Here is a 25,429-nt window from a genome sequence, read left to right as displayed (position 1 = left end):
CAGGGAATAAAGGAGAGCCAGGATGGGGACCCCGAGGCCATCGGCACAGTGCACCAAGGTTCTGAGACTGGAACAATCAACAAACCTGGTGTAGGGTGGACATGAGTAAGGTGCAGTCAGTGAGGTCAACATTATATAGATGGTCCCACATTTGCTAGGGTCCAATAAGTCAAGTGTTATAGTGTTACACCTGTAATCCCAGCACTAGGGATGTCCTAGTTAGCTTTAACTGCCAACTCAACAAAACTTGAACCCAGAGAGGAGGATCCTCTGCTAAGGAACTTTTCAGGTCAGTCTCTGAGGGAGTGTCTTGATTGTTAACTGACATAGGAGGGCCCAGTCCACTGTGGGTGGCCCCATTTCCTAGGCAGTTAGCTGGTCCCAAGTTATATAAGCAGTTAGCTGAGACACAGCCTGTCAGGCTGCAAGCAGCATTTTCCCATGGTTTCTGCTCCACTTCCCTGGTATGAGTTCCTCGGTCAGAGGTCATGCCGTGTGTGAAGAACAGCTAGCCAGTCTGCCTTTAAGTTCCTGCTTTGAGTCCTTGCCCTGGTTCCTCTCAGTGAGGGACAGTGTGACCTGCGATCTGAAATAAACCCTTTCCTCCCTGAAGTTGCTTTTGGGCAGTGTGTGTTTTTCTGTCACAGCAAAAGGAATTAAAGAATAAGGGAGGTAGAGGAAGATGTATTCACGGTGAGCTTTCTGAGGTGTGAGTATTGTAGCCAATGATAGTTGCTAATTGCCGGTGGGGGAAGAGGAGGAGCTGAGGTGATGGCTCAGTGGTTAAAAGTACTTGCTGTGGTTTTTGTTTTTCCCAGAGGTTCTCAGAACCCACATTGGGTAGTTTACACTGGGCTGTAACTCCAGCTCTAGGTGAACACAGTGCCTCCTCGTCTCTTCAGGCACCCGCACGCCTAGATACACATGCATATAAACAAAAATGAGAGAGAGAGAGAGAGAGAGAGAGAGAGAGAGAGAGAGAGAGAGAGAGAGAGAGAAAGGAAGGAAGACTGGGTGCAGCGGTGCTTGCTTTTATAGGAGCCCTCAAGAGGCAAACGCAAGCGTATCTCTGAGTTCAAGCCCAGCCTAGTCTATATAGCTGAACCCTGTCTCAGAAAACTTCAAGGCAGCCTGGGCTTCATGGGACCCTATCCCTAAATCCAGTATCTTGAACAAGGTGCCTGGGATTAAGGTGCGCGCGGCCCGGGGCGCCCCGGGCTCACCTAGGGTACACCTGATTGTGCCAGTGCAGCAGTGCGTAGCGATCGGCCAGCGGGAGCCTGCGGCGCGCTGCCGCCCCGAGCCACTCGGCCAGCGCCTCGTGGTAGCCGCGCAGGTAGACGGCGCCGGCGCGCAGCCCCGCGGGGTAAGCGGGCGCCAGGCGTCCGCGCACGGCGGCCACGTCCTCCAGCAGGCGCGCGCGCAGCGCCTCCAGCTGCCCAGCCAGCGCCCCGCGCGCGCCCGGCGCCGCCGCCTCTTCCAGCCGTTCGCGCGCCGCGCGCGCCACCGCCTCGGCCCAGCGCGCGCGCAGCTTGCGGGCCGCCCCGGGGCCGCGGCGCGCGTCCGCCGCCTCCTCCTGCAGCAGCACGAGGCCCAGCTGCGCCACCGCGCCGGTGCCGGGCCCCGGGGCCGCCAGCGCCTCGCGCACCAGCGCCCAGAGCTCGCGCTGCAGCGCCTCGTACAGCAGCGCCACGTCCCGCGCGCGCCGCCCCGCGCCCGCCTCGGCCTCCGCCGCTGGAGCCTCCGCCTCCAGCTCCAGGATGTGCTCGTCCGCACGCGCCAGCTCGCGCCTCTGGATCAGGCCCAGGATCTCCAGCACTGTGCAGGGGGACAAGAGAAAGGGTGTCGGGAAGTGGGGCAGACGTCCCAGTATCCGCAAAATGAGAAGCGGGGGGGGGGGGGGGGGGGGGGGGAATGAGGAGAGAATCAGGGCGCACCGCTCAAAATGAGAGGGTGTCAGGGCTTGGGACAGGTCCACTAGTTCCCTCCAACAAGAGAGAGTGAGGGTGACGCTTGCCTTTGACCTCAGCAATTGCACTCAAGAGAGCAGCCTGGGCTACAAAGTTAAGGACATGTCACAAAAAGCAAACAAGCAAACAACTTTTGTTCAGTGGACAAAAAAAAAAAAAAAAAAAAAGCAAACAAACTTGTTCAGTGGACAAAAGTGCATGCTGTCAAGTTTAACGACCCGAGTTCCATCCCCATTCCCAGGACCCACATGGTAGAACGGATTCCTGCAACGTTTCCTCTGATCTCCACATATATATGCACTGTGGCACATACATACACACATACATGCGCGTGCACACACAGAGGGGAGAGGGAGGGAGGGACGGAGTGAAGAAGGAAGGGGCTGCCTACAGTCCTAGCTCTGGGGAGGTGGATGCACGAAGATAAAGAAGCCAAAGTCTGTCTTGGCTACATAGCAAGTTCGAGGCCGTTCTAGGAACTACAAGTCTCTGTCTCAAAAATAAATTAACAATAACAACAACAACAACAACAACAAAGAGTGTGCGCCCCCAGAAGAGAGTAAGATAAGGGAAGTCAAAGTTGGAAGGAGAAGATGGAAGACTGAGGCTAGGGGCTTTGGAAATGAACCTGCCTGGGAGCGGGGGGGGGGGGGGGGGGGGGGGGCGAAGAGACCACAAGAGCAGCAGGTGATGTGGAGCAAGAAGAGGCACCCGGCAAAACTGGATGGTGTGATCTCCCATCTGTCATCCTAGCACTTGGTAAGCTGAGGCAGGAAGATTGCCTTGAGTTCCAGGCTATCCTGGGCTATGTTCTGAGCGCCAGGCTAGGCTGAGCTGCCCAAGGAGGAGGTGAGGGAGTCAGGGGAATGGGGTGAGGAAGAAGGGACCAGTGACAGAAGTGGCTGGGGATGGAGGAGTGTCCAGCCACAAGAAGAGAACACACAGGGTGGAGGAAGGGCTGGGATGCAGAGAAGGGTCTCAGGTGTGGGTGGGGGGCGGGGAGTGAGAAAGAAAAGGATAGAGAGAGCCATAGGAGAGGGGGCAAGGGACAGGCTGGGCAGGGAATAATCTATAGTGAACGGAAATGGGGGTCTTTGGTGTAAGATGTCTGCGAGGGCAAGGTCACACTCTAGGAATATGGGACTCACGACAGAAAGAGGAGTTATAGGTTTGAAAGGCCTTAGGTAGAGGCCAAGGGGAAGGAGGGTCCGTTGGCCAAGAGTTACCCTCAACACCTCCCCCCCCCCTGCTTCCTCCCTGGCAGAGAAGCTATTTCCTGAGCTGGGCTATTTCTGCCCATCCGTTTCCAGAAGGCGGGGGCTCCAGTCACCCCCTCCTCACCTCGCTGCAGTGCCCTCCCAGTCCCCAGGGAGACGGAGCTGAAATAGCCTCTGTCCAGGATGTGGAGGGCATCAGAGGACAGAAGAGGCTCCAGGAAGGTCCCCTGACTCTGATGTGGGGGTGGGGCTGAAAGAAAGGGGGTGTTGGCACAGGGAGTAGGACAGTAGGACGGAGTTTTGGGGAGACTGGGGGGAAGGCAGAGTGATGGGGGACATTTTAGTAATGGAGTGACCAAGTGACCTCGTCATTGGGATTTGCAGACAGAACAAAAAAGCCAGGTCCTGTGGGAGCAGATACACAATCCTGTCTACTGGGGAAGCTGAGGCATAAGGAAACCTAAATTCAAGGCCAGCCTGGGCTTCTTTGTGAGACACTGTCTCAAAATGTGAAGAAGAAAAAAAAAAAAAAAAAAAAAAAAAAAAAAAAAAAAAGCCAAGTGTGGTGGTACAACTGTAATTCCAGGACTCGGGAGGCAGGGGCAGGAGGCTGGCCGCATTCACAGTGTGAGGTCCAGGCCAGCCAGAGCTACACAGTGAGACCTTCTCAAAAACCAAACAGGGGCTGGAGAGACCATTGGAGTTAAAAGCACCGGCTGCTCTTGTGGAAGACTCAGGTTCAGTTCCCAGCACCCACATGGTCCTCACAACTGTCTGAAACTTCAGTTCCAGGGGAGCCAATGCCTTCTTTTGGCCTCTGGGGGCACTGTGTATGCGTGGTGCACAGACATACATGTAGGTGAGCTCATAAAATGATGATGATGGTGGTGGTGGTGGTGATGGTGATGATGACAATAACAGAAAATCCCCAACACAGAAGGACAGAAAGCCATGGATTCAGTCTCCTGTACTGCAGACAGAAAAGGCTGGGCAGTGGTGGTGCACCTTTAATTGCAGCACTTGGGAGGTAGAGGTAGGTGGAGTTTGAGGACAGCCTGGTCTACAGAATGAGTTCCAGGATAGCCAGGGCTACACAGACAAACCCTGTCTAGAAAAACAAAACTAAACTAAAACAACATAAAAAAGAAAGAGAATTGAATTTATATCTTTATATTTTTGGTTGCAAGTCTATCCTTTAATGACTGAGCCATCTCCCCAAACTGTGTTTCCTCCTGGATTCAAGAAATGGAATTTGGGTTTGCCAGCTTTCCCAACTAAGCTGTCTCACAGGCCCCAGGAACTAAGAACAATGTGATGACAGGTCAGAAGGAGAGAGATGCTGAAGAGGCACTGGGCTATGACATGGGAGAGACGCTGAGGATGGAGAGGGGATGGGATTATAGGCTGGCTGTCTTCCCTTGGCAAAGACATGGCTTCAAATGTTCCTGTGTTCCAAACGTGACCTCAGTTTTAGAACTGAGAGCTCTCTTTTTAGAAGTCAAGGGCATAGGTCTAACCCAAAGACCCATGTCCTCTAAGAATAGAAAACTGAGCATCAGGGAGACAGTAAAGGCACTTGCCACCAATCCCCCGGGATTTATCCAGTGGAAAGAGAATTGACTTTTCCAAGTTGTCTGATTGCCCCGCTCCAGAGACAGACAGACACAGACAGACAGACAGAGACAGCGAGAGGAATGAGAGGAGTCAGAGGACAATCCCACACAAGGACGGAAGATTGAAAGGATGAATCTACAATTTCAGGATGCCCATATGCCCAGCAGCCAGCCAGGGCTGGGAGTGGTATGAAAGGGTTCCCTGCAGGTGGCCTGAGTGACTCGGGGTGGGTGTTTTTGAAAAGCAAGCCTGGACATGACATTGAAGGTGGAGGATGAAGATGAGGTTCAGAAAAGGGGCAGGGATGAGGCTGTGCAGCTTGAGCTCTGAGGTGGGGGTGGGGCTGAGCTCAGCTTAGGGCCAGGCTGTTTGAGTCTGGAGTGGGGAGGAATTTGGCCTGCACTGAGTTTAGGAACATGGTGTGCATGTTAGCTGCGGTTTCAATTGGTGTAAGACATGATAGGGTGACAATGGCCTTTGCAGTTGCTGTTAAAACTTATTTAGTGTGTGTTTGCACACGTTGGGGTCAGAAATCAACCCCAGAGTCAATTCTCTCCTTCTACCACTAGATCAAACTCAGGTCATCAGGCTTGGCAGGTAAGCACTTCCATCAGCTGAGCCATCTCACTGGCCCCTTTTCTTTCCTTTTTTTTCTCTCTCTTTCTTCTTTGCTTATGTGATTTCTTATTTATTTATTTATTTATTTATTTATTTATTTATTTATTTATTTTGGTTTTCCGAGAGAGGGTTTCTCTGTGTATTCTTGGCTGTCCTGGAACTCACTCTGTAGACCGGGCTGGACTTATGTAATTTCTTTTCTTCTTCTTCTTCTTCTTCTTCTTCTTCTTCTTCTTCTTCTTCTTCTTCTTTTTTTTTTTTTTTTTTTTTTTTTTTTTTTTTTTTTTTTTTTTTTTTTTTGGTTTTTCGAGACAGGGTTTCTCTGTGTAGTCCTAGCTGTCCTGGAACTCACTTTGTAGACTAGGCTGGCCTCGAACTCAGAAATCCGCCTGCCTCTGCCTCCCAAGTGCTGGGATTAAAGGCGTGCGCCACCACCGCCCGGCCTTATGTAATTTCTTAATAAAATTTTTATTTGCTACTATTGTGTGTGTGTTGGGGAATGTGTGCTCATTTGTGTGTGTGTGCGCGCGGGGTGCACAAGACGAATCGAGACCCACAGGATTGATAGATACAACGGTGAGATGAGGCGCCCCCACCCCGGGTCTGCATTGGGAGTCCCCACTCACCTGACAGTGGTTCCTTTATTTTGGGGGGCTCCGGAACTTTGGGTGGGGGCTCAGGGGCTGCTTCGCCTGCAGGTACCAGTCTCTCCGCCAGGGATGCCCGCCGGGGCTTGGGCCCACGCCCGAGTCTCAGGAAAGCAAGTCTTCGGGCGGCTTCCCCAGCTGGCTCCTCATCGCCATGGGTTCGGAACCCCTGAAGCCGGTTTAGGAGGCCGAAATCTGCTGAGCTCCTCCGTATGCCCGGTGCCAGCACACGGCCCAAGAAGGAGCGGACTTGCCCATCCCCGGGGCTGCCTGCCCGCCTGCCCGAGGTCCAGCCCAGCCGGAAGGGGGCCAGACCAGCCAGCTTCTCCAGCGTGGCCCGCCGGCGGCATGATGTCCCATTGGGCAGTGTCCCCAGCTCCCCGTCCTCTTCTTCTAGCGTTGGAGTGTCTTCAAAGGGGTTGCGAGAGGACCGCAGGGGCAGAGTCCCAGCTCGAGGCACCTTAGGGTCTCCCACCCCCAGGCTCTTCAGGATTGGCATTTTTGACAGGCTGGCACCTGCAGAAGAATAACGACCGAGGTGGTGTTAGTGACACTGTCCCTGTGCTGAGGACTCTGAATAGAAGATGCCAGGCACAGGTCATCACTCTTAGAAACATTAGAGGTTTCAAGCCAGGCATCCTGACACACCCTGAATTCCAGCACCGGGAGCTGAGGCAGGGGAATTGAGAGCTGGCTCTGGGTAAACTAGAGATGGTATCGAATCTCAAAACTATGAAGACAAAGCTGGGTAAGGCAGTAACCCTCTGCAATCCCAGCACTGGGGAGATGGAGGCAGGAGGATCACCCAGCCTTGGCTACACTGTTAGGATTTTAAAAGCCAGTTTGAACAAACCTATATGCCTTTCTTTCTCTCACTCACACATAATATCTCTCTCTGTCTCTCTGTCTGTCTCTCTCTGTGTCCCCCCCCCACACACAGAGAGAGAGAGAGAGAGAGAGAGAGAGAGAAAGCTAATGATATTTAGACAAAAGGAGGGATGTGTGCAATAGCATATCCTATAATCCCAGCACTCAGGAGACAGAAACAGGAGCGTGGTCTACACAGTGAATTGCAGGCCAGCAAGACTAGATAAAACCCAGTCTCACAACAAGCAAGCAAACAACAATTACTAGCGAAACAAAAAATATAATGGAGGTTTGGCTCAGTGGTAGAGCCCCTGCCCAGAATCCCCCAGTGAGGGGCTGGGGGCGTGGCTCAGTGGTAGAGCCCCTGCCTAGAATCCCCCAGTGAGGGGCTGGGGGCGTGGCTCAGTGGTAGAGCCCCTGCCTAGAATCCCCCAGTGAGGGGCTGGGGGCGTGGCTCAGTGGTAGAGCCCCTGCCTAGAATCCCCCAGTGAGGGGCTGGGGGCGTGGCTCAGTGGTAGAGCCCCTGCCTAGAATCCCCCAGTGAGGGGCTGGGGGCGTGGCTCAGTGGTAGAGCCCCTGCCTAGAATCCCCCAGTGAGGGGCTGGGGGCGTGGCTCAGTGGTAGAGCCCCTGCCTAGAATCCCCCAGTGAGGGGCTGGGGGCGTGGCTCAGTGGTAGAGCCCCTGCCTAGAATCCCCCAGTGAGGGGCTGGGGGCGTGGCTCAGTGGTAGAGCCCCTGCCTAGAATCCCCCAGTGAGGGGCTGGGGGCGTGGCTCAGTGGTAGAGCCCCTGCCTAGAATCCCCCAGTGAGGGGCTGGGGGCGTGGCTCAGTGGTAGAGCCCCTGCCTAGAATCCCCCAGTGAGGGGCTGGGGGCGTGGCTCAGTGGTAGAGCCCCTGCCTAGAATCCCCCAGTGAGGGGCTGGGGGCGTGGCTCAGTGGTAGAGCCCCTGCCTAGAATCCCCCAGTGAGGGGCTGGGGGCGTGGCTCAGTGGTAGAGCCCCTGCCTAGAATCCCCAGTGAGGGGCTGGGGGTGTGGCTCAGTGGTAGAGGCCCTGCCCAGCATGGACAAGGCTCTGAACACTGCCAAAAAGCAAAAAAACCTTACTGGGTCTGGAGACCTACTGTGGGTAGGCAGTGGGAATACACCTGTGACTAAGTTATACCAGGCTCTGCCCTCACAGGATTCACACCATCCCGAGTCCTGTCCATCTCTAAGTCTCCCTCTCTGGTCCTTTACCCCTCCCTATGTCCACCTCACAGTTGGATCCTGTGACCGTTTCTCTGCCCCACACGCAGGTGTTTTTCAGACGGCAGTACAGGCTGGCCTGAAACTCTCTGTGTAGCTTAGGATGACCTCAAACTTAAAGTGATCCTCCTGCCTCAGTCTCCTAGGTGTGACTACAGCTGTAAGGTTCTTTTAATTTTTGAGACAGAATTCATTTAGCTGAGGCTAGCCTTGAACTCCCAATCCTCTGCCTCTACTTCCTGGATTACTGCAGTGTGCCACCATGTCCTTTCAGCTTCTTGCTTCTTATAGCTCAGCTTTGAAGACTTCACATAGCATCAACCTGAACCTTCCTCTCCTGTACTTTTCATAGCTCCCCACAGCCCTTGGTGCAATGTTCAGGCCACCCCCTCGCCCGTCATAGCTCAGGGGGCTGCCAGCTATACACTGGAACTAATAAATCTTTTGGTTTCTTTTCTCTGGGTCTCATGTTTGTCTGTCTCCCCACATGGAGCCAGCTCTCCATGCTTTGAAGCTCAGTTCCAAAGCTGCCTCCTCCAGGAAGTCCTCCTGACTGTTGGGTCTCATGTAACCCTTGGGCTCCCAGAGTTCTCTCTGTGACTATCCCTGTCTAGGGACAGGTCTGCATCCGGACTGAGAGCCTGGCAAGGGCAGGGCTGGGCCTGTGTCATTCTCGCCCTGGCTCCGAGCATGGTTCAGGCACTCTGGAATGGGTGCTAACAGGAAGCAAAGGAAGGAAGGAGGCAGACAGTCCGTTCCTTGGGGGTGGGGGGGAGGTCATGAGGAGCAGGCCTCACAGGACCTGAACTCTGTGACAAGGGACTTGGATTGTTTCCCAAGGGCATTGGTGAGCCATAGAGGCACTCCGTGTTACCTTATTTTCTGTATTGTGTGTAGGACTCAGGGGCCTGGTGAATGCTGGGCCCGTGGTCCAACACCGAGGTGTAGCTCAACCTTGTGTCATAATTTTATCAGTAGTGTGTGTGTGTGTGTGTGTGTGTGTGTGTGTGTGTGTGTACGTGTGTGAATGCAGTCACCAGAGTGCCACAGCGCTCATGTAGAGGTCAAAGGACAACTGTGGCTGTCAGTTCTCACCTTCCAATGTGGGTGTAACTCAGGTGGTCGACCTTAGCAGCAAGTAAGTACATTTCCCCACCAAATATTTAGAAAAGTACTAAAAACAAAATTAATGTTCTGGTGCATTAGCTCACATATGTGATCTCAGAGTGTCACCCCAAAGTGAAAGCCAGCCAGGGCGACACTGTGGTGTGTAGGATAAACCTGGGATGCAAAGCGAGACCTTGTCTCACAAAACACCAAAGCTGGAGGCTGCAGAGGCACCTCAGTGATGAAGAGCACCAGCTGAGGACCTGGGTTCGAGTCCCACCACCCACATGGCAGCTCACAACCATCTGAAGCTACAGCCCTGGGGGGAACCAACGGCCCTATTCTGACCTCTTTGGGCACCAGGTATGCAAGTGGTATGTACAGACATACATGCAGGCAGGACGTGTGGACACATAAAATTAAAATGAAGAAGAGGGTGTGGCTTTCAGCGGCTGTAGTTTGCCATTGGGCGCTTCCCTCTTCCTTCGCTTAGGCCAGGGACCGCACCCACTCTGGTTCCCTTGGTTTAAGGGCTGCGTAGTATTCCAGACAAAATTTGGTAAATAAACCATTAAATACCCAGTTTTTCTCCCTCATGCGTTAGAGCCATAGGTGGTTTTGAACTGAGCAAGTGTGTGAAGGGGAGACTGGAGAGGCTTGGACCCATGGACAGGATACCTTAGAGGGGGAGGCTGGCTGGGAGAGGGGGGATCTTCCAGCTTCCAGACTCTAAAGCTCCACTATAGCTTCTCAGTCCTTCTGTTTCTAAGACATACTGTTGTCAACCTCCCTCCAGTCGCTTTGGTCCCCTACCCCCAATGAGGCAGTCGCCATAGCGACGCTTTGTTTGGAGCCCCCATGACGGTGTAAAATCGATGCGCACCGCGCCACCCCCACCCCACATGCACACACCGATTTATTAGTCTTCCCTTTTCTGGAAGGTTTTGCATGCCTCACCCAAAAATGGCTGGGGAGAGAGGGGAAGTTGGGGGAGAGAGGACAGCGAGTGGCTCGGTGGGTAGAGGCACTTGTCATCAAGCCTAACAACCTGAATTTCATCGCTAGGACCCATAAAGCAGAAGGTCTGAATGAACTACAAAAGCTGTTTTCTAACATCTATGTGCGCACTGTGGCACGTGAGGCCGCGCGTGCGCGCGCGCGCGCATAAACACACACACACACACACACACACACACACACACACACACACACACACACACACACACAGGGTAATGAAACTTGTTCCCTCCCTCTTTCCTAGTAATGGCTCTAATATCCCCCACAAACTACCTCCATCCCCGTAACTGCTCCCAGACTTTATCTGCCACTCACTCAACCGGTCTAACCCCCACTCCCAAAGCTGGTTCTGGTGCCCATCAAACTGTTCCCAGCATATTCCCAGCACACTCCCGAACTGGCAGCAGCATTTACCCCAAACCTTCCCCCCCTCTTCCCCTTCCTGGCTCCGACACCTCCCTCTGCAACCTGGCTCCGACATCCTGCCCTCTCCAACGCCCTCCGCTGCCTCCCGGTGCCCAGGCCCCTGACTCACTTCCGAGCCTAGCTCAAGCCCCCAGCCTCCCGCTTCTGCAGGATGTCTAGGCCACCAGCGTTTCCCTCTCCCGGCCCCTCCTCCTCTTCCTCGCTGCCAGCCTTTCCCCAAAGCCTCCTCTTCAGAATTCCTGACACCCTCAACCCCCCAGCATGGAGCGGGGTGTGGTGGCGCGACCTCCTGTAATCCCGATGCCCAGGAGGCTGGGGTCGGAGGACCACATGCTTTTGAGTTGTTTGACGTACGGGCTCCCTAGTGAGAACCTGTGTACAGATAAACCCGAAAGGGAAGACTATGCCTTTAATCCTGGCAACTCGGGAGGTCAACCTGAGTCACGTGAGATCAAAACTTCAAAAGCCAAGGCAGGGGATGTGGCTCAGTTGGTAGTGCTTGTCTAGCTTGCAAGAAACCCTGGGTTCCCACCCCAGCAGCGGTGCAGGCCTATAATCCACGCACTCTAGAGGGGGAGAGCAAGACCAGAGTGTCAATCCTTGAGAGAATAGAAATTTGAGGTCAGCCTGAGCAACATGAGACACTGTGGGAATGTTCCCCCCCCACACACCCTTGGTTTTTCTAGACAGTTTCTCTTGCAGCCTTCGATGTTCTGAAACTCACTCTGTAGACCAGGCTACTAGCTTTGAACTCACAGATCCATACATCTCTGCCTCTTGAGCACTGGGATTAAAAGTGTGGGCCACCACTGCCCAGCTGAAAAAATTATTATTATTTTTTTTAAAGCCTCAAGGTCTATGTTCGGAAACTGCTCCTTTCAGGTTACGCATCCTTAAGTCTGACTCTAACTGATCATCTGCCAGGGGAGCCTCTGTGTCCAATACTAGCCTCGCTTGCTCGCTCGCTCTCTCCCTTTATTTTAACTAACTAATTAATTTTGTGTGGGTACGCGCGCCGTGGTCTGTATGTTCAGATGTGAACTTGCAATAGCCGTCCCTCTCTGCCTTGTGAATCTCAGGGACGGAACCCAGCTCCTCAGGGCGGCAAGCGTCTGTACTTGCTGAGCCATTTTGACAGCCCTCCCTTCCCTTCTATTTATTTATATCTATTTATTTGTGGAGACAGAGTCTCAGTCCCTAATCCAAGCTTGTTCAAACTGGTCAGCCTCCTGCCTCAGCCTCCCCTCCCTAGTGCTGGCCCTGCAGGTGTAAAGAGTCTGTAGCCAGGCTTTCTGGTTGCTGCAACCCTCCTCACTGGAGGCAGCCAGGCACTGGATGCCTGCCCAATGGGGATGCCCCCCAGCCAGCATCAGAGTGTCAGCGGGCATTAGACCTAACATCCCCATCTCCTCAGCCAGAGGAGTGGTTCCCAGGACTCTACAAATTCTTCCTACCTCTCTGGAACCCCAGAGACCTCCAGGTCTTGGCTGCCCTCTCCCTTCTCCACAGCACTCACCAAACCCAGCCTTCAGCCTGCTTCTGCCCATCCAACCTTCCTGCCTCCAGGGTTCTGATGAGGCCTCCCATCTTTGAAAGAAGTTGGGGGCATGCATTCTTCACCCCAACACTCACCTTCTGTCTGTGCCTGTTCGTCTGTCCCCTCTTGCTGTCCAGTCCCCAGACTACTTGGGCCAAGACTGCTGAGAGCTTGGATCTGAGGGGGGGAGGTTGGAGGAGGACAATTTCCTGTCAGGAAGCCCCTCCCTCTCTAGGGCCAGGGGCTGGAAGGCCCCATTATCTGTCTGCCCTTCTAGGCCAGGCTGTGTTTGGGCCCTGCTGTGACAAGGGCCACAGACCCCTGTCCCCACCCTTACCCCCCCTCCCAGCTTTGCCGGAATTCGCCGCCCTCCTGCCTGCTTTTCACGCCTCCTAAGGTAACAACATCATCCTGTATACCCAGGGGAGACACCCTGAGCTGGCCAGGGGCCCACAGCTGAGCTCTGGAGTAATGGAGGTGTGGATAGGGTCTCAAGGGAGCATGTGTCCCTCTTGTATCCTCTGCTGGGGAACAGGATTCAAAGGAAACTCCACTGGTCTCAGAGTCTGGGGCTGGGGAGCCAGTGGGATAGCCCTGGCATGGCTTTTAAAAATGTAGCTTTCAGCTGGGCGGTGGTGGTGGTGGTGGCGCACACCTTTATTTTATTTTAATTTTTTTTTTTTCGAGACAGGGTTTCTCTGTGTAGTCCTGGCTGTCCTGGAACTCACTCTGTAGACCAGGCTAGCCTCGAACTCAGAAATCCACCTGCCTCTGCCTCCCAAGTGCTGGGATGGCACACACCTTTAATTCCAGCACTGGGGAGGCAGAGGCAGGTGGGATCTCTGAGTTCGAGGCCAGCCTGATCTACAGAGTGAGTTCCAGGATAGCCAGGGCCTCTGTAGCTTGTAATTGTTCTGCTGCCACTGTAGGCAGTCTCTTGGCTGGCCAGTTTCCCATCATAACCACAGAGCACATTCCATCAGATGATGTACTCAACTCCATCTGTCTCCTTTTTTTCTCTTTTAAGACAGAGTCTCACTATGTAGCCCAGGCTGGCCTGGAACTCACAAAGATCCTGCCTCCCAAGTTCTAGGGTTGAAGGCATAGGCCACCATGCCTGACTCTTCTTTGCATGTGTGTGTTGGGGTGGGGGTGGAGTGCTGGGGAATTGAACTCAGGACCCTGCGCACGATGGTCATGTTTCCCAGTCCATATTTCCCTGTCTCCTTTACAGACCCCACTACCTGCCCACTCCAATGTGGGTGCAGTGAATCTGACTTTTTTTTTAAAGGTAATATTTATTTATTTATGTTTGCGAGTGACTACAAATGTCACATGCATCCAGTGCCCAAGCCGACTAGAAGGAGACAGGTCCCCTGGAAGTGGAGTTACAGATGGTTGTCTACTGCCCTGTGGTTGCTGAGAATTGAACCCTGGTCCTCTGCAAGATTGGCCAGTGCTCCTAATCACTGAGCCATCCATCCTCCAGTTCCACATTCATACTTTTATGCCTTGCAGTTTAATGGATCTTTGTGTACTCACAGGGTTGCGGCAGAAAGTGCTAGTATCCAACTCCAGAACGTCTCCGTCTCCTTGAAGAGAACCCATGGCAGCCCTCCCTCTCATGCTTCCCAGTCTCAGGAAACCAGGAATCCAGGGCTCCTGTTTCTCCCTGAAGTCTCCTGCTTTTGAACATTCCCATATTGTATGGTGTGACCTTTTGTGTCCGGCTCTTTTTACTAAATGTAACATTTTCAAGTTCCATCCACTTCGTAAGCCTCAATCTCCACCCCTTGAAAATGGAGTTGAGGAATCATTGGAAAGGGGAACAGAAAGACCCTGAGTGAGAAGAAAGGCGACCATCTGCCCCCTGGTGGTGTAGATGAGTACTGTATCTGTCAGATCCGGACCATACCGCCTCAGGGACCCTATCTTATCCTGAACAAACCTTGGAGCTACAAAGCTCCTAGAAACACACCCTAGAAAATATTGAGAGCTATTCCCTCAATATTTTCTAGTTCCCACTTTTATTTGTTGATTTGAAAGCAGGGTCTCACCATATAGTTCAGGCTACCCTGGAACTCACTCCATAGACCAGGCTGGCCTCTGGCTCCCAAGTGCTGGGATGCCAGGCATATGTTACCAGCCTGGCTTGAAGCATTTTATCTATGCATGCACTATGGTTTATAGTTACATGTTGGCTACACTATAACAGAGGAAAAAAGAAATCACTGCAGCTAGATGAGGGTTCTGGGCTGGAGAGACGGTTCAGTGGTTAAGAGCACTGACTACTCTTCCAGAGGTCCTCAGTTCAATTCCCAGCACCCACATGGTGGCTCACAACCATCTGTAATGGGATCCAATGCCTTCTACCAGTGTATCTGAAGACAGCTACAGTGTACTCACGTACATTAAATAAATATCTATAAAAAAAAAAAAAAAAGAATGAGAGGTGCACACATTTAATCCCAGCACTTGGGAGGCAGAGACAGGTGGATCTCTGAGTTCAAGGCCAGCCTGGTCTACAGAGTGAGTTCCAGGACAGCCAGGACTACACAGAGAAACCCTGTCTTGAAAAACCAAAACCGGGCTGGAGAGATGGCTCAGCAGTTAAGAGCAGTGTCTGCTCTGCCAGAGGTCCTGAGTTCAATTCCCAGCAACCACATGGTGGCTCACAACCATCTGTAATGGGATCTGATGCCCTCTTCTGGTGTGTCTGAAGACAGTGTCAGTGTACTCATGTAAATAAAAAATAAATAAAGCTTAAAAAAAAAAAAAAAGAAAAAAGAAAAGAAAAACCAAAACCAAAAAAAAAAAAAAAAAAAAAAAAAAAAAAAAAAAAAAAAAAAAAGAGCAAGAGATGAGGGTTCAAATTCCTAGCACTTGTGAGTCTGAGGCAGGAGGATTGAAAGTTGGAGGTGAAAGTTGGAGGTGAGCCTGTGCTACAAAACCATGCCAGGTGTTTGTCTCACATAAATAAGTTCAGTATTTGGAAAGCTGAGACAAGAGGTTGGCCTGAAGTCCAAGGTTAGCCTGGGCTACAGAATGACACCCTGTCTCAAAAAAATACTTACCTGGCAGGGGAGTTACTGTGATCAAAAAGGTGGCTTTCTCAGGGCGAGGTCTCTCTGGATTGCTAACCCCTCAATTTCCCCAATGTGGAACTGACTGCAGAATTCGTGGTAGGGAGACTGCGTTCTCCAGTTAAAACAAAAGAAAACAGACCACTCCCAGAGTTCTCCAGTTAAAACAAAAAACAACTCCCAGAGCTATAACTGGGTGTGGCGCTCACACCTACTGTCTCAGCCCGCTCTGAGCTGCAAGCAGGAGGAACAAGGCAAACCTATAAGAACTTCCTGGAGGCTTGGGTCACGTGATCACCGGTCTCAAATCGAGAAACGCGTTGGGTTGGCTGCGAGGCTGGGAGGGAGTGAAGGCACTTGCCTTTAAGGCTAGTGATCCAAGTTTGATCCTGGGGACCCACAGAGAGGAGACAACTGACTTCCAAAACTTGTCCTGACACCACCACACACACTCCTGTCTTCCCCAGAATTAATAAATTGTTCAAATATAATAAATAATCCCAGCCGTGCCACTCACCCTCGAAGACCTTTGTTTTTATAGCTTTTATGTTTACTTTATGTTTTGGGGCGTTCTGCATCTGTGTGTGTGTGTGTGTGTGTGTGTGTGTACACGCACACACGCGTACGAGCACGCAGTAACTGGGGAAGGCAGAAGAGGGCGTCAGGTCCCCCAGACCTGGAGTTACAGATGGTTGTGAGCCACCATGTGGGTGCTGGGAACTGAACCCAGATCCTCTAGAAGAGCAGCGGTGTTCCTAACTACTGAGCCACCTCTCCAGTGTGCCCCACCCCCGCCAATTTTTAATACGATTTGCTTACTTCCATGTTTGCATAATTTAACTTTTTAAAATGTTCATGCTTAATAGCCAGTCCTAGCTCAGCTTGCTTGAGCTAGTCCTAGCATGTGGCTGTTCTCCTCTGTCTCTTTTGGCCTTCATTCTGTCTGACAGGGTCTCATGTAGACCAGGCTAGTCTTGAATTCACTGTGTGGTTGAGGATGATCGGACCTTCAAACTTTCCAGGGTACCACCATGCTTGCAACATCTGATTTTTCACAAAGGGAAACTGAGGCTCAGGAAGACTTTCTAAGACAGCAAGACCAAGGGCTCTGGAGCAGGGTGATGCACCCCCTCCACACATACACTTTCTTTCATCTCTCAAGGCACAGTGTGTTCTCACACAGCCCTCACCCCCTCCAGTCTGTTTGCCCTAGCAAGTCAACACCTGTCTGGGCTTCCAGCTAGCCAGGGAGGGGTAGGCAATGGAGCCTCTCTCTCCTTCATTGTATGGACTGGGAAAGTGAGACCAGCCAGGGCTGCCGGTTATCTACCCTCGCCCCACCCGGGGCTGAGACTCAGGATGTCCTTGAACCCCTCACCTTCTTCACTCCAGGGACTGGTTTCAATTTTGGCTATTGTTTTTTGAGACAGGACTTTGGTGAGTATAGTCTCAACTCACAGTAATCCATTATTTCAACCTCCTGAGGGTCGGGATGACAGCACAGAGCCTGTGCCCTCTCCCTCCCTCCCTCTGCCTCCCTCTTCTTTCTTGCTGCCTTTTCCTTTCCTCGGCATACTTCCAGTCCTGAAGTTTCTCTTTGTCTCTTTCGTTCCCTCCCTCCGCCTTGCCTGATACTCTCTCTTCTGTCTTTGTATCTGTCTCTGTCCCTCAATCTCTCTCTCTCTCTCTCTCTCTCTCTCTCTCTCTCTCTCTCTCTCTCTCTCTCTCTCTCTCTTTGTGTGTCCCTGTCTCTGTCCCCTTTCTGTCCTTTTGTCTCTGTCCTTGGCTTCTCTGTCTCTCTTTGTGACTCTGCTTCTTTCCACCTCTTGTTTGTGTGTCTCCCTCTCCCATCCTCTCAACATCTCCCCCTGCTCTCTCCTCAGCAACTCTCTGCCGGTGACTCCGATTCTCTTGTGAGAACTTGCTGGAGACCGGCACGCCCAGACCTGCCTCCGCCCCCAGAACCCTGGAGCCAGCCCTGGCCTGTGCCTTTAAGAGCCGGCGGCGGGGGCGGAGCCTCCACCGGCCCCGCCCCTAGCGCCCCTCCCCCTGACGTCCCTTCCTTCCCAGAGCCTCGGTCGCCTCCCTCCGCCGCCGCCCCGGGCCGGCTCCGCGCCCCCTCCCCGGCCCCCGCCCGTGCACCCTCCCGCCTGCCCGCCGCCCAGATGGCGCCCCGGGTTCCCCTTGCACGGGGCCACTAGGACCCTCGGTGTCTTCTCCCCTCCCCCGTCCTGCCCTCTCTCGCTCTCCCTCAGCGAGGACTCGGGCGTCCACGGCGCCCAGCTTTTGAGCTCGCGTCCCCAGGTCGGCTGGGGGGGGAGGGGAAGAGAGGGGACCCCAGGATCCCCACCCCCCCCACCCGGCCGCCCCTGTCCCTTTCCCTCCTGGGACCCCAGAGAAGATGTCTTCGAGAACGGCGCTGGCCCCGGGCAACGATCGGAACTCGGACACGGTGAGTGGGGCCCAGCCCCTTGGGGAACCCTGCCTGAGTCCAGCCATAGAACCCCTCGCCCTCCCGGACCACTGACCCCGCCAGTCTTGACTCCTTTCCCGGCTCCACAGCCCAGACCGACGCTTCCCATGACTTTGAGGCCTCTCTGCTCGCTCCTCCCGACAGCCCCAGCCCAGCCCGACCCCTAGGGGCGCCCCTGTCTTTGGACCCTTCTCCGGTCCCTCTGCAGAGCGCTTCCGCCCGGTCTCTTCCCTCCAGGAAGCCCCCTCCCCTGCCCGCCGGCAGCCCCTCCCTTCCTCGGCTGACGGGTCTGTCCCCCGGCTCGCCCGCAGCCTGGCCTCGACTCTTCCCGGATGGCACGGGCCCCTGTTCCCCGAGGCGCAGCCCTGTCTCCCCCCATCCCCCCGCAAGGCCCGACCCGGCCTGGCCCTGCTGTCCTCGCTGCCTCTTGCTGAGTCGGGGTGCTGGCTCCCTGGCTCCCTCTGCTACCCCTGGCCGGTCCCCAGATCCGCTTGGGCTCCTGCGAGCTGCTTCCCCCAGGAAGCCAAATGGCACCTGGGCCCAGGGCCCTGCCCGCTTCCTTCAAGGTGTCTCCACTCCCTGGCCTGACCCTGCAGTGCCAGGCTGCCCTGTCCTTGGATCCTTGTCGCCTCTGGGGTTCCCTAGATGCGACCCAGGTACGTCCGGTCTTTCTAAGGGAAGCCTCAGCTTCCAACCTGCGCTAGGTAGGGTTCCAGGCCCCAGACCAGGCTGACTCCGGCCTCCTCCTGAGACTCTCCCTAGTCTCACCTCACCCCTGCTAACTAGAACCCCTTTCTTTGCTGGATGTTGGGCTTTCTGGAGGAAGCCTCCCTCCCCAGCTTCCTGCCCTCACCAGGCCCTAAGCCTTCCCCTCTCCCTTTACTCTGCCCATGCCTCTGACCTCCCCCTGCCTGGGCCTTTAGCTCTGGCATCTCAGAGTTTACTGAGCCCAGATCCTCTGGTTCAGGGACTCCTGGCTGCTGTACCCTGTTTCCCATCCCAGGGTCTTCCCTCACAGCGGCAGGGCAGGACCCTGCTTCCCTCCCCTGCATTTCCTAAATTCTGACAGCTTTCCAGAAGTTAGCTCACCGATTCATTCTCTCTTATGCCGGCTCCTCCACCTGCCACCCTCACCACCTTCAACACAGAGCCCAGCTACACACTTGCTGTTTTTGGACAAGAGTTCCTCTATGTAGACCAGGCTGGCCTTGAACTCATAGAGATCCACCTGCCTCTGCCTCCTGAGTGCAGCCTGATACTTTGATCTGTGTTTCTAGTGCATATGGTAGATGTCACATAACGCCCCTCTGCCCCTCTCCCTGCTGGCTTAGGTTTCAACCAGGCCTACCCACTTTTGGCTCCCCAGTCATTCCAAAGAGGTACACTGTTCCTGAGTCTTGGGTTCGAATGCTGCCTCCATGTGTCAGATTGCATTGTGTCTTCAGGCTATTGGCTCTCCTTCTCTGAGCCCGATTCCGGCCTTGGAAAGTATGTGTGTATTGGAGGGGTGGGGGTAACGACTTGAGTCCCTCAAAGAATTACCGGAGACATGTGGGTGAAGTCTGGTACATAGGCGGCGCTCATGGCCGTTGGTTGCTGGCATGACTGTGGATCTGAGTCAGAAGGCGGTGTGTTCTCAACTACAGCTGTCAATAGTTGTCAGGCAAGATCCCAGAGTCTGTTCCAGCCTCAGTTTCCTTGTAAGTGGGTTGATGGGGTACCTTCCTGACAGGGACTTCTTCAGGTCACGTGTTGTGATTATCGCTACTTTAAGTATTCAAATAAACTCATATTCACATCACTCTACTGTGTGACCTCAGGCCAGTAACCTCACCTCTCTGAGCCTCTTCCCTGCATTCCTGAGATTGTTGGGGTGTGGTGGGAGTACTAAGATGGGTAGTTCTGTCTTTTGACTCCAGTCTGAGAAGATAACTTTGTCTTGTCTGTAGTGACATCTGTCTCTTTCTGCAGTCTGAGGTTGCAGACCCCTCCCCTGCTACCTGCTGACCTTTGTGAGACCCACAAAAGGTCATGTTCTTTTATACCAACTTCTAGAGCTGCGGAGACCAAGGCCAGCTTCCCTATGTTCCCTAGCAACAGGCATGGCGTTCAGGCACCAGTCTGTCCGTTAGGAGGGATCCGGGCCAGCTGGTGGTGTGGGCCAATTTTAGCTTCTGCCCCTAACCCCTGGGGGTTTCATCAGCCCCTGCTCCAGCTACCCCCTTGCAAGGGTCCCCCAGCCATGCAGGCTTCAATGGAGTGCCTTCCTGTGTCTGAGGGAGCCCCCTGGCAGCACCCAACAGGGGTTCTTCTCCAGACTCCTAACTCAGCAGGGATCAGAGACGTTATCTTTCATCTCTACCACTTGCCTGCTGTTCCCAGGGGCCCTGAGCCACTGCGGTGGTGGCATCTGGGAGGATCAACACTCAGGAGCCTGAAGCACTTTCCCTGCTTGAGCCTGGGGGAAACTTTCCAAGTCTGGGCTTGAGAATGGTCACTGTGGCTGGACCCACAGGAGCTGGGATATTAGTGGCATGAGCCGGGGACAGGTGAGGGGTGAGGATACCAGCCTTGTATAATCTTATTCCTTTTATTGGCTGTGCTAGGGACTGTACCATGGACCAGGGCTCTGCCCACCATATCCACAGCACAGTACTCAGAGTTAAAGCCAGGGTTTTCTACATGCTAGGCGGGGCCTCTACTACTGAGCCACGCCCCCAGCCCCTAATTAACAAGTTCTTTAATGCTGAACTATCTCAGTTCTTTTACTTGTCTCTGAGTCTATATCTCAGTGAGTTGCCCAGGCTGTTCTTAAACTCACTCCAGTGTTCAGACCTTGAGTTTAAGATTGCCCCTGCTTCCCAAGTAGCTGGGATGCTATTTGTGGTAGGCATTTTCCTTGTGAGGAAGCTAGGTGCACAGGCCGGCACTTATCTCTCCCAGCCTTTGTTTCTCCCTAGACTATGGGTGTTCAGGGCTTTCCTCACTGGGCTCAGTTGGGAACTGAGTGTAGGTGAGGGACCTGGTTGTACAAGGATGGTATCATCCTCCTAGTAAAAGCCACATGGCAAGCAGGGGTGGTGGAGTAAGCCAGTGAACTCAGCTACTTGGGAAACTGAGGCAGGAAGATTTCAAGTTTTCAAGATCTTATCTCAATATTCAAATTAAAATGAAGGCTGGGAGGTGGGGTGGGGAGATGGCTCACTAGGTAAAGTGCTTACTGTGAAAGTATAAAGACCTGGGTTCCGATTCCAGCACCCACGTAAAAGCTGGGCATGGCGGAACAAGCCTGTAACCCCAGCATTGGGAGGGGGTGGGGCAAGTAGGGCTAGGCCGATACCAGGTACTTGGGGCCAGCTGGTCTAGCTGAAATGACAGTCTCTAGGTTCAGTGAAGAGGGAGTGTTTCTGTGGAGGGTAATAGAGGAAAATGCCCCAAACTGACCTCTGACCTCCATGGGTGAACATACCTGCACACACATACAAAAAAAAAAGTGGGTACTGAGGATAATGCAGTGGTAGAGCCCCTGCCTAAAATCCCCCAGTGAGGGGCTGGGGGCGTGGCTCAGTGCAGGAGCATTTCTCTAGTACGTGAGAACTTCACACACACAAAAGACAAAAACAGGTGCAGAAGCAGGAGACAGTCTAATGTGATACTTATAAGGAACATCTATTTGCTAAAATGGCTGCATTTAGATCCAGCTGTAGGACTCGGTTTCCCCTGCTTGTAAAATAAGGACAATGCTCCATGGCTTTCCATGCTTGTGAAATGCAGGTCATTTCTGTGTAGTGGCCTGGCAGAGCTTCCTTGCCTGCTCAGGCCTCGGCTCGCTGACTGTCCAGCCTTCTCTCTTCCTCTCTGTCCTGTGTCCTGTTTTCCCCAGCCCTGAGGAGGACACGGAGGGAGATCAGCCAGGGCCTCTGGCTCTCAGAGCTGCAGCCAAGAAAGGAAGGTCCAGTCCCTGGAGGTTCCCAATCAGGACAGGGCAGCTGGGCCTGAGCAGGTCACCTCATTGGGGAGGCTGAGGAAGGACAGGTCGGCAGGAACAGGAGCTGATGGCGTGGGAGACAGCAGGGCCGCAAGCGTGTCACTGTTAGGAAGGACGGCAGTCAGGATGAAACAGTGTTTCCTGGAGAGGTGGACAGAGTGGCTGGGGGCAAGATGCTGGGCTCAGATAAAGAGTTCTGCCGTTTGCTGGAGAATCTGGGGCAACAGTGATGGGGGGCAGTGTCCACCAATCTGTGGAATATGATCTAAGACCCTCCCAGCAGCTCCCAAGATGTGACTGTTCCAAACTCTGTTTCTTTCTTTCCTTGTACACATGAGCTGATAAGGTTAATTATAAATTTGGTACAAGCCTGGCAGGGCGGTGCAGGCCTGCCAGGTTTGCACTTGGGAGGCCGAGGCAGGAGTATCAGGAATTCAGGGCCAGCCTGGGCTACGTGAGATCCTGTCTCATCTGTGACATAAAGCTGGACATACATGTAATTCCAGCTCTTGTGAGGCTGAGGCAGGAGGATTATTACATGTTCTGGCCCAGTTTGGGCTCCAGAATGAGACTTAGTATCAAAAAATTAAAACTAAATAAATAAGTCAATAAATAGGACAGCACAAGAGACTAACAGCATGCCAAAATAGAGGAAGACTAATGACAGAGAGTTTCAGGCCATCTTCAATTACATACTCAAGGCCAGCTTGGGCTACATAAGGCCCTGTCTTTAAAAAACAAAAACTCAAAAAAGAAAGGAACAAAATTGCTGAAATGTATTGTAACGTTTTCAAACCATGGAAAGCTGACACATGGGTATCTGAGGAGACCACTGTAAAATGTGCAGATGGCCAGCTGGGAATGAGGCAGGGACATGTTGGGGTGTAGAGTTGAGGGCCTGGAAGGCCAGATGTGACTCGGGCTTGTAATCCCAAAACCAGGTGGGCCAGTGCTGGGATATCAGGAGTTCAAGGTTATCCTTGGCTACATATTCAGTTTGAGGGCAGCCTGAGCTACTCCAGACCCTTTCCTGCCCTGCCCATTAGCCCACCCTAAGAAAATAGACTTGGGGCTGGCCCAGGGGCCTTGACGGATGAGTTAGTGTGTTGGGCCCTGCGCTTGCTGGGACGGGGTGTTGGGTTTGCATGAAGGCTGGCGCTCACTGGAGGCTGAGGTCAGCAGTGTTTAGAAGAATACAGTCTGGAGATGCTAGCAAGACCAGCAGGAGGAAGGGAGAGGAAGGGAGCTGGCAGGCAGGCATGTCTGAGACCTTGGTGGTCTGTCTCAGGCCCCTGTCCTTGTGCACTACTAGGGACAGAAACTGGGGACAGAACCCTGAGCCTTGTGCCAAGGAGCCAAGTGCCCCACCCACCACCGAGAATGTTGCCCATGCTTGGATCTTCTTGAGATGGGACTGTGTGGAGGCAGTGTGGTCCACAGTTATCATCCCAGCCATTGAAAAGTGGAGCCTAAGCCGGGCGGTGGTGGTGCACGCCTTTAATCCCAGCACTTGGGAGGCAGAGACAGGCGGATTTCTGAGTTCAAGGCCAGCCTGGTCTACAGACTGAGTTCCAGGACAGCCAGGGATACACAGAGAAACCCTGTCTTGAAAAACCAAAAAAAAAAAAAAAAAAAAAAAAAAGTGGAGCCAAGAAGGCAGAGCATTAAAGCTGTCCTAAGCTGTGCAGTCAGTTCAAAACCAACCTGGGCTTCAAAGGGGCCTGTCTCAACAAAACAAAAGGAGTAGCCCAGGCTAGCCTGGAACTCTGTGTAATGGAGGATGACCTTGTACTCTTGATCTTCCTGCCTTGTTTCCAAGTGTTTGCCACACCTGGTTTATTTTTCTTTTATTATTTATTTATTTATTTTTGGTTTTTTCGGGACAGGGTTTCTCTGTATAGCCTTGGCTGTCCTGGAACACACTCTGAAGACCAGGCTGGCCTCGAATTCAGAAATCCGCCTGCCTCTGCTTTCCAAGTGCCGGGATTAAAGGCGTGCGCCACCACTGCCCAGCCACACCTGGTTTATTTGGTGTTAGGAAGGAACTCAGGAGGCAGCTGCAGCCCCTGCAGGAGATCTGTGTGGGATGGATGATCCTTCCTTGACCCAAGTTTGCAAAGGGTCTCGAGGGTACAGTGTCTAGAGCTCCAGAGAGCCACACTGGCCCTGGGGTGTCACTGTAGTGGGAAGGAACTGAGATGGCTCACATGTTAATCTCCACACAGCATGGCACCTTGGGCAGTGGACGATCTTCAGATAAAGGGCCATCCTGGTCTAGCCGTTCTCTGGGTGCCCGTTGCCGGAACTCTATCGCTTCCTGCCCCGAGGAACAACCCCATGTGGGCAACTACAGGCTGCTAAGGACCATCGGGAAGGGCAACTTCGCCAAAGTCAAGCTGGCTCGGCATATCCTCACAGGCCGGGAGGTGAGTGGATGTGACCGAGGGGCTGAGGTTGGTGGCGGGGGAGGGGACAGATCAAGAGGCAAGGTGTGATGTGAGGTCAGGGCTGGTCCTGGCTGGCCTTCAGAAAATTGTCCAACTTGCTCAGAATTTAAAGGTAGTTTTGTTTTGAGACATGATCTGTCTGTGTAGCCCTGGCTTTCCTAGACCTTGCTCTCTAGACCAGGCTGGCCTCAGACTCAGAGAGATCCATCTGCAATGCCCATGGAGGCCAGAGGCATAAGATCTTTTGGAGCTTGAGTTACAGGCACTTTCGAGATGTCTGACATGGGTGCTGGGAACCACACACGGTCCCATGGAAGAGCAGCAAGTGCTTTTAAGTGCTGAGCCATCTCTCCATCCATAACGTGCTCAAAATTTTCTAGAATAGTCCCAGAAGGAAGTAGAAAACCAGTTAGAGGGGTCCTTGGATTGTCTTAGGAAGTCCTGGGTCCCAGGTGTTGCCTGCCTGCCTGCCTTCGTCCTTAGGTGTTGTGTATTTTATTGTATTATTTGTTTATTTACTGGGTATGTGTGTGTGAGAGAGAGACCAGAGCAGGACAGATGTCTGATTCTACCTGTTTGCTGTGTGATGGGTTCTCTCACTAAACTGGGAGCTTGTGGCTTCCTAACGTTAGGTTGGCTGGGCAACAAGCCCACCATCCTGCCCTGCTTCCTGTCCCAGCGCTGGGATTCTGGCCTCTCATGGCCATGTCTAGCTTTCTTAACAAGAGTGCTGAGAGTTCATTCAAACTTAGTTCCTAAAGTTTATGAAGTAGGTGCTTTACCTTAGCTCCAGCCTGCCTGCTTCATTTATTTCCCCAATTATTTTAGTGATTAATTTTGTTATTTGATAGTTCCATATATGTATATAATATATTCTGTTTGCTTGGTGTTTTGTTTGTTTTTTATTTTTGTTTTTGTTTGTTTGTGGTTGTGTTCTTGTAAGATAGGGTCTCACTGGGTAACCTGGAAATTGCCACACAGACCAGGCTAGCCTTTGAACACCGAAGACATCTACCTGCCTCTGCCTCCTGAATGCAGGGATTAAAGGAGTGTGCCACCATGCCTTGATTGTTATTTTAAAATACATTTTTTTACAGTTTATTTTTATTTTACATCTATTGGTGTTGTCTGTGTGTCTGTGTAAGGGTTTGAGAAGCTCTGGAATTGGAGTT

General features: G+C 52.9%; 2 protein-coding genes and 1 pseudogene across 4 annotated transcripts in view; 2 read left to right on the top strand and 1 right to left on the bottom strand.

Annotated features, from left to right (window-relative positions):
• The window catches only part of Exoc3l2 (exocyst complex component 3 like 2), a 32,918-nt gene extending 20,396 nt beyond the window's left edge, over window positions 1-12,522 (bottom strand). The window contains exons 1-3 of the mRNA XM_034500647.2: window positions 12,362-12,522; window positions 6,046-6,582; window positions 1,224-1,818 (exon numbers count right to left, since the gene is read on the bottom strand). Of these exons, the coding sequence (XP_034356538.1) occupies window positions 1,224-1,818; window positions 6,046-6,565 (1,115 nt within the window). The 5' untranslated portion in view covers window positions 6,566-6,582; window positions 12,362-12,522. The remainder of the gene's footprint in view (window positions 1-1,223; window positions 1,819-6,045; window positions 6,583-12,361) is intronic.
• Window positions 12,523-15,332: 2,810 nt separating this feature from the next.
• LOC117700128 (U1 spliceosomal RNA) lies at window positions 15,333-15,469 on the top strand (annotated as a pseudogene).
• A 1,972-nt stretch (window positions 15,470-17,441) lies between these two features.
• Mark4 (microtubule affinity regulating kinase 4) overlaps window positions 17,442-25,429 on the top strand; it is a 31,295-nt gene continuing 23,307 nt past the window's right edge. For 2 of the 3 annotated variants that reach the window (XR_013108656.1, XM_034507957.2), the window contains exons 1-2: window positions 17,442-17,801; window positions 24,036-24,236. Coding sequence is in view for 2 of the 3 variants with exons in the window: in XM_034507957.2 (XP_034363848.1) it covers window positions 17,751-17,801; window positions 24,036-24,236 (252 nt within the window). In the remaining variant the exon portion in view is untranslated. The remainder of the gene's footprint in view (window positions 17,802-24,035; window positions 24,237-25,429) is intronic. The other variant, XM_034507934.2, reaches the window with a different exon arrangement.

Source organism: Arvicanthis niloticus, chromosome 1 (genome assembly GCF_011762505.2).
Source record: "Arvicanthis niloticus isolate mArvNil1 chromosome 1, mArvNil1.pat.X, whole genome shotgun sequence".
NCBI lineage: Eukaryota > Metazoa > Chordata > Mammalia > Rodentia > Muridae > Arvicanthis > Arvicanthis niloticus.
This window is presented reverse-complemented; position numbering and strand designations above follow the sequence as displayed.